Source organism: Solanum tuberosum, unplaced genomic scaffold, assembly GCF_000226075.1.
Source record: "Solanum tuberosum cultivar DM 1-3 516 R44 unplaced genomic scaffold, SolTub_3.0 scf00175, whole genome shotgun sequence".
Lineage (NCBI taxonomy): Eukaryota > Viridiplantae > Streptophyta > Magnoliopsida > Solanales > Solanaceae > Solanum > Solanum tuberosum.
Window position 1 is genome coordinate 260312 of NW_006239098.1, and position 7897 is coordinate 268208.

At 35.1% G+C, this 7897-nt stretch overlaps 1 protein-coding gene across 1 annotated transcript; it reads right to left on the reverse strand.

Moving 5' to 3' along the window:
* Positions 1-3762: 3762 nt before the first annotated feature.
* LOC107061850 (uncharacterized) lies at positions 3763-4459 on the reverse strand. Its single transcript, XM_015311764.1, has 2 exons — positions 4014-4459; positions 3763-3925 (listed from the first exon to the last, which is right to left on the reverse strand). The coding sequence occupies exons 1-2, from the start codon at positions 4457-4459 to the stop codon at positions 3763-3765; spliced, it is 609 nt and encodes a 202-aa protein (XP_015167250.1).
* Positions 4460-7897: the final 3438 nt, after the last annotated feature.

The window sequence follows — 7897 nt, forward strand, 5'->3', positions numbered from 1 at the left end:
AGAGCCAACATAGATAATATTTCTATTTTAACCAGTCTTGATAGTAGACAGCTCCTTAAATATGATGAAATTGAGAAAGAGATACTTCAATTTTATAAAAGCTTGATGGGTTCTTGGAATGATTGTTTGCTAGTATTGAACTAATACAAGAACATCTTTCCTAAATGCTCTATTGAAACCTTATAGGTTCCTTATACAAACCGTAAGGTGGAATGAGAGTCAGGCAGAAACATAATACAATGAGTTCAATAAGAAATATACAGATGGGAAGACGTTTGGAACAACCTGTTCATGTTGAACTATACTTACACCACTGGTATGCCTTTAACCTATAACCCGCCGAAGATAATTAATGGACGACCAGTAATTGTATTAGAGGCACTAGAAATAGCGATACAGACCGATGAATGGAATAATGCTCTAGTGATGTATAGGTTGTGAAGTACCTACTTTCTCCTACATGAACAATTATATTAATGGGTTCTAAAATTTTGTTTTTGTACCTGAGTTATATTACCATGATGCAGGCTGCTACATAGTGAAATTCCAAAACAAAAACGACAGAGATGAAGTCCTGTTCACTTGCCCTGAATCTGGATTTTATGGATGCCTGGTAAAATAACTATTCTGATGGAAGAAGTGCATGATCATTTTACGCATATAAAGGTAGCAAGTAAGGGGAGTATCCTATATCATGAGTCTTAGTGAAAATTAATGTAACACAGGGTTTGCCAGAAGAGGTTGAAATTGTTGATCCTACAGGAAGGACGTTTGTTCAAAATATTAACTATGACTGGAAACCCATATTATGTAAGAAATGTACAAGATTGGTCATATATGCAGCTTTAATGATGGTATACACAATCAACCTGCAATTAGGAGGGGTCAACATGAAATTGTTTCGCTAAGACGAGGCAGGAGAAATCAAGTGCATAGGTGAATCACTAGACCAGGGCTAACCAAAGATACATGCCACCTCCACATGTAGATGGTACACATGATATGAACAAGCACGATCAAAATAAGGAACCTCACAAAGCAATGAGCATACAACATCACAAACAAAGGGAGGAAAAGCAAACAAAGTTACAAGAAGAGTGTTGTGACATTCCAAAAAGGATAATCACTTCAATTGGTGTGGATAACACGCAAAGTGATTTATCATACACAGAGTTGGTGCAGTTAGGTACCTATTACAGGAAACTAAAATATGGACAACACTGAAGATGGCTAATGTTTTTTTTCCACTGTCTCGGGGAAATATGGAAAGAAGATAAACTTAGAAACCTCCTGATGGGAGGGTACAACTGTATCTTTAATGAACTGGTTAATCTGGAACGTAATTGGAATGAATAGCCCCTTCAAACTAAAAGAGATGACAAGTTATTTGGTAAAACACAAAATTTCTTTCGCTGGAATACTAGAAACAACGGTGAACTAACATAAGTTCTCTAAATGTGTGGAGATGAAAACTAGAGGCTGGAGTTATCCACATAACTAATCATTAGACTAAAATAGGAGAATCTGAATTTTATGGAAGCCTGGTGAAAAGAGTATTCTGATAGAAGTAGAACATGATCAATTTATGCATCTATAACTTCTCATTAGCCGAAAATAGTAGAATCTGGATTTTATGGATGCCTGGTGAACTAACTATTCTGATGGAAGAAGTACATGATCATTTTATGCATATAAAGGTAGCAAGTAAGTGTTCCAATTTTTATTGTCTGCTAACAGTGATCTATGCCAAAAATTGTAGAGAGGAAAGGAGAAACTTTTGGCAAGAATTACTTAGAATAGGTTTTATCATCAATGAACCTTGGTGTATTTGTGGTTATTTCTATTCTCCCCTGCTAGATTATTGATGGACGACCAGTAATTGTATTAGAGGCACCAGAAATAGCGAAACAGACCAATGAATGGAACAATTCTGTAGTGATGTATAGGTTGTGAAGCACCTACTTTCTCCTACATGAACAATTATATTGATGGGTACTAAGTGCACCCTTAAACAAGTGCACCTAACACCAAACCTAACAACCAAATATACTTAAAGTTCTTCCAAATGTGAAATCATTCTCCTAGCATTATGCCCAAAAATTAAAGAAAAACAAAAATTATCAGTAAAAGAGCAATATCTTTTTTCTTCTTAGAAACAATTCACATGGATTTAAATTTAAACAAAAATAACTTTCAGAATAAATATCACTGACGAAATGATATAAAAACATACCCACATCCTTTCTGACTTTCCACAGATCCACTTCTTTTCGTTTTTGGTTTTGTGAGTCCTTTGAAATAATTCATCGTTTCGAAGCTCTTTTCTAGTTAGTTCCTTCTACAACCATAAATATATTGTTAATTTTCAACATAAATCATAGTATAACATAAGATTAATATTAATTATACTAAACAAAAATAAAGAATAACTTACATGTCTTCTTCTGTACTCAACAAAGGCAGCTGATCCTCCTGTATGTAACGAAGGACCTTCTCCGTTATTAGATTACATTCTATTCATTGAGTTGATTGCTAATATTTTCTTAAAACCGTCAGAGTTCCAATATTGCATCAAACCGTCCCAGTGGACTTGAGCAATCCACTTCGGTGTTTTCTTTGTTCTTGAAAATGTTCTCTTTGCTCTTCCCAAACTGTCACTCAATCTTTCACTACCCACCCGATTAAAAGTTTTTCGAATAAGTACTTTATCTTCACCAGAAAAAGAATAATTATTCTGCAAATATAAATTAAATAATTAATTTAGTACTGTTTCTCAAGTTGAGACGCACAATCTAGTTAAGAAAATAACTGGTTATCAAGAAGGTCGGCCTTGGAAACTTAGGAGACATTGTGTAAACCGAGAAGTGTAGGGAGCTTTAATATAATTGATTGCCAAGTGTGTAACAAAGCTGCTAAGCTTCTATGGGTTGTATCCTTAAAAAAAAACCAAATGGCTACACGACTTCTACATAAAGAGATAAGATATATGCATAATGAAGACTCCTAAAAAAACTTGCTGGCATGTGAGAGATTTTCGAAGGTAAAATTTGATTCAATCATAACACACTACTCATTGATCTCTGATCTGAAGCAGTTAGCCTGAAAAGGAAAGCACAATATAAAAGAAACTTATGTTTTATGTCAGAATTCTAGAAAGTGATCTGGAAGAGTCTGATAATTATCAACGAGATACTACCGAAAAACACCAGTACATTATATGAATAGCATTACATGAAAGATTAGCTACGGTATATAAATTAGAGCGGTGGTGAATACATGTGCCACTAGATTGCGCACAATGTCACACAAGAGAAGTGGAATCTTTCATAATCTATTCATTAAAATGTAGTTATGCAAGAAAGTTGTGGAAGATACCAATTGATTTGCTGGAAATACAGAGACAAATAATAAAATGGAAGGCTGATACCTAATGGTTGTCGTACAGGGTGAAATAAAGGAAATATGAGTCACAGGTACTAGAATCGTTGTTCAATGATTGCATATATCATGTTTACACTTAGCAAAATGCTAGATCACTTCAACAACACCAGCAAGAAAAAAAACATTAAGCTCGAGAAATCATCCTCCAACTCCATACAAAAAGAAAACATCATGCCAAATGGAGGAATCTCCTTTATAGACAAAATAAGTTTCCCATTAACAAGTATACTACGAGATTTATGTATCGATTAGTGTCTTCTCACATGCGTGCATACATACCTTTTTTATTTTTAGAATTTAGTAATGCGAAAAATCTAACGCTTAAGTTAAATTCGCAGATTCTTGTTCAGGTATAGATACCTCAAAATCATTAAACCATTTGTCTCGTACATGCTCTGGAACTTTGCTCCAACAATGCCATGGTCCAGAGAAGCTTTTTTTAAAGGATAACACCACATCCCGAATAGCCTCATGTGGGCAGAATCTACAAAATAATTAATACAATACATTATGAGAAGATTATTAAATGAAAACATATTTAGCCATTACTTATATAATTTTGTATTACTTACGTATCTCCATTTACTCTTAAGGATTTCATGCCACCAAGTGTATCTTGTCTGACCTGTGGATTACTCCTTTCAAAAGATGCGGGTGTTTGTTCAGGAGAAACATCTTGAGTTGGAGTTTCTTGTTGAGCACCAACATTCTGAGAGAAAGGTGTTTCTTGTCGTCCAACATCCAAAGAAGTATAAGCTTCTTGTTGACCACCAACATTTTCAGGAATAGTTATTTGTTGAGCATTGGCTTCTTGAGATGTATTTACAATCTGTTGAGAACTACTTTCATGTGATGAGACAATACACTGGTTTAAACCAACTTGTTGAGATGTAGGAATTGATGATTCACTAACATCCTTTTGAGAAGTGCCTAGTGTCATCTTGCAGCCTCTTCCTCCTTTGTTAGTTATGCCCCCACGGCCTCCCCAACAGCGTTTAATGCCTCTTCCCCTTGTCATATTTCCTGATCAAAATCTAACAAGAACTATAGAATAATACTCAAGCAGTCACTATAAAATTTGCAATATTGCATGCTATAAAAATGATTGATGTAGAGAAAATAATGAAGCTCATTTGCCCTCAATGTTCACTAATATAACAAAAGCAAACAAGATAGACCGATTCACCCATTTATACGGTGAATTGGGTGAATCGGTAAAAATGTATTCCTACAATGATATTATGTAGTATACGTTGTTGTAGCAAGGGTATAGTTTGCTTTTATTCAATAAAAAAGAACTATAGTCCTGCACGGTCGAAGTGTTACATCGAATTCTTGACACATAAAAATGGTGAGATTAAGACTCTATTGCAGTTCTAAGTTCTAAAACTTAGTAATAATAAACTTGATATTATAAAATAGCATACTAAATTAAAAATTTAAACAAGTATTTATAGTTGTAAAAAAATGTGTTGCGAAGGTCCAATCGGCGAAGTTAGTCGGGATCACCGATCCAGTCAGCGATTGGCCCTTTGGTCATTTGTATCGCCGTTTTGCTTTTGCCTTCAACATCCTTGAAGTTTTGTAACTTTGGGCGATAAGGCACTGCATCGCGGAACTGTTCGGTAACTCGCTGACTACTCTCTTCTATCGCCGACTTGATTTTCTCCTTCAGGGCTTGGCACACTGGAACATTAGGCGAGGTCAAGTCCATTCGGTGACTCGTCCAATGGTTTAGGCGATCCTCAGGCCTTCTTTTCTCCGTTCTTTCAGCTGCCTTGTTCCTTTTTGCTTATTTGTGTCCATGCTTTGTTCCTTAATCTAAATACCTGGAATTCAAGGATTTACATCAGTTATTGGCACAAAATATGCATTTGAGGACACTAAATCTATTAAAATAAAACCCTAAATGAGTCCAAATCGTGGATTCTTCAACACTCCCAACTTAAACTTTTATTTGTCCACAAGTAAAACTCAATTTCAGCAGTTCAAAAGGATGTCTCAAATAGTGGTTCACAAGACTCAATCATGAATGCACACAAAAAGACTCAACTTACTCATGCAAGGATCAATTGTGCACTCAAAGATTCAAGTTGTGACTCACCATTACCAAAGAATCTCAAGCTCACATCACTTGCTTCTAATGCAAGTTCAAGCTCAACAAAATTGATCAAATTCCCTCAAACAAAGAATGATTCCATATTCACACACAATGATTCAACAATTTAAAGTTCTAAAATCAAATGCAACGCTCACACTCACAAATATGAACACAATGTATGATTTTCACCCACAAACTTGCCCTAATTTTCCAATCGACTTTTGTTTCAGCTCATTCAAAATAAAAATAAAATGTGTTTCCAAGGTTTGTAATGGGGCTGAGTGCAAAGGTATTGTCATTTAGGTTCATAGGCTGAAATCCTCATGAAATGTGATGTGAACAGCACCTTCTTTCCTTTTCGTCATCATTTTCATTCAAGCTCAAAAGTCACCTCTTATTCATCTTCCATGGATTGTTGGAAATCACATTTTCTTTGTATTTTCAAAACTTTATTCCACAATTTTGTCTTTCTTTTTCTTTTTCATTCTTTTCTTCTTTTTCACTTTTTTTTATATATATATGGAGGGGTTCCATTTTTCTCAAAACATGGGTAAAAGGGGATTTTCTTGCATGTCTTGATTTACCTTCTCTTTTCACCACACATCTTCCATGGATTGTTGGAAATCACATTTTCTTTGTATTTTCAAAACTTTATTCCACAATTTTGTCTTTCTTTTTCTTTTTCATTCTTTTCTTCTTTTTCATTTTTTTTATATGGAGGGGTTCCATTTTCTCTAAACATGGGCACACGGGACTTCTTTGCATTTTCTTGATTTGCCTTTTCTTTTGACCACATCCCCAACTTAGGCTTTTGGCCTAAGTTGGCTATTCAAATAGGCCACAAATTATGAGGATTATAGTTAATGGATCAAGAAAGGTTATGTTTTCATCAAGTTTCTTCCAAGAAAAGGGTAAGGCTCAAGGGAGCTCAAGCGGGGTTTACACACTCACAAGGTAGGCCACAAAAGAGGTATAATGTCAAATTGGTTCACACTCTTTTGCCTAAGATCATCTCAAGAAATTGCCTCACTTAGTTAACCGGACTAATGGGGCAAATTCTAGGTGTCATCATACATGGTTCACGGTAAGCTCATCACACAAGGCATCGACACCAATGTGAAAACAAGACTCCACACTTTCGCTAGTGTGCAAAGCTCATCACAATAGACTCAATCAGGTACTTGGCTAGTCATAATGAGATCCAAATAGTTCACATATTGACTATGAAACTTCATTTTTCCTCATCTTAGCTGCACATTCATGTTTGTTCGATTATAAGCACTATTCAAGTCATCGGTATTGATCAAAACCGATACTCAAATTTGCAAAAGAACAACCACATTCAACACAAACAAGAGGTGGCAATTTTTTTTTGGAAGGGTCAAAAATCATTTACAATTATAAACATGGAGCTATAAGCTCAAACCTTCCCCAAAAAGCAGTGAATAATACATATTTAACTCAAAACCCAAATATATAAATAGAACACCAATATTCACAAAAAATCACACAAAAGACCATTTTAATTTCACGTATTAGGACACTTCATCTAATACTAAGTGCCAACGATCGTGAGTAGTAATATAACCCAACTAGTGAGTTGGGCTCGAGTACCAAGGGAGCGGTTCGTAATTGAGAATCAATAGAAAAGCACAAACATGCTCAAGTCAATCATAGGTAAAAACATTTACGAAGAAAACATGATAAATTAAATGTTGACACAAGTGTCAAATATCAAAAAGGGGGGTTTGTAGTCAATTATCAATTAAAGACAGAAAATAATATGAAAATATTAATATGGAGACATGATTCTTGGGATGTGATAGGATTATGGGCCAAGGTAAACAACCGGGTAAATGAAATTAATAGTAAACCACTGCAAATTAGTGAATAAGTTAGACTTTAGTGGGGATAATCTTTGTCTCGAACAATTTACCCCGAATAAAATTAGTTTCTCTCAAACACCAATAAGCCGCAATGAAGTACAATCTTCGCTTTAGTCTATTCACTCTCTCGAGCTGAATGTGTGGAAAAGGGTTTAGGATTCACTCTCTCGAGCTGAACCCGTGACAACCCAATACCCATAGACCATCGATTCAGTAATTTTGGTTTCAAAACCTCTCTCGAGAGCAAGCCAAAAACACAAAGTTAAGATTGTATTTACAACTACAATCCATTAAAATCAACCACAATTACTGAACGAAATCACTTTTAAACATTAAATAAACTATCAATTAGCAATACCCAACAGTTAAATAAACCCATAATCACACCCCAAGAATTGGGGTTTTAGCTAGACATAGTAAAAAAATAGAAATCGATACCGAAAAGTGTTTTCATCAACTGGGTACGATT

Excerpts from the sequence above, each read along its gene's own strand:
- LOC107061850 (XM_015311764.1), bottom strand. The coding sequence starts at position 4,459 with ATGACAAGGGGAAGAGGCATTAAACGCTGTTGGGGAGGCCGTGGGGGC. Across the intron at positions 3,926-4,013 it reads TTAAGAGTAAATGGAGATAC|ATTCTGCCCACATGAGGCTA; the intron begins GTAAGTAATACA and ends ATTATTTTGTAG.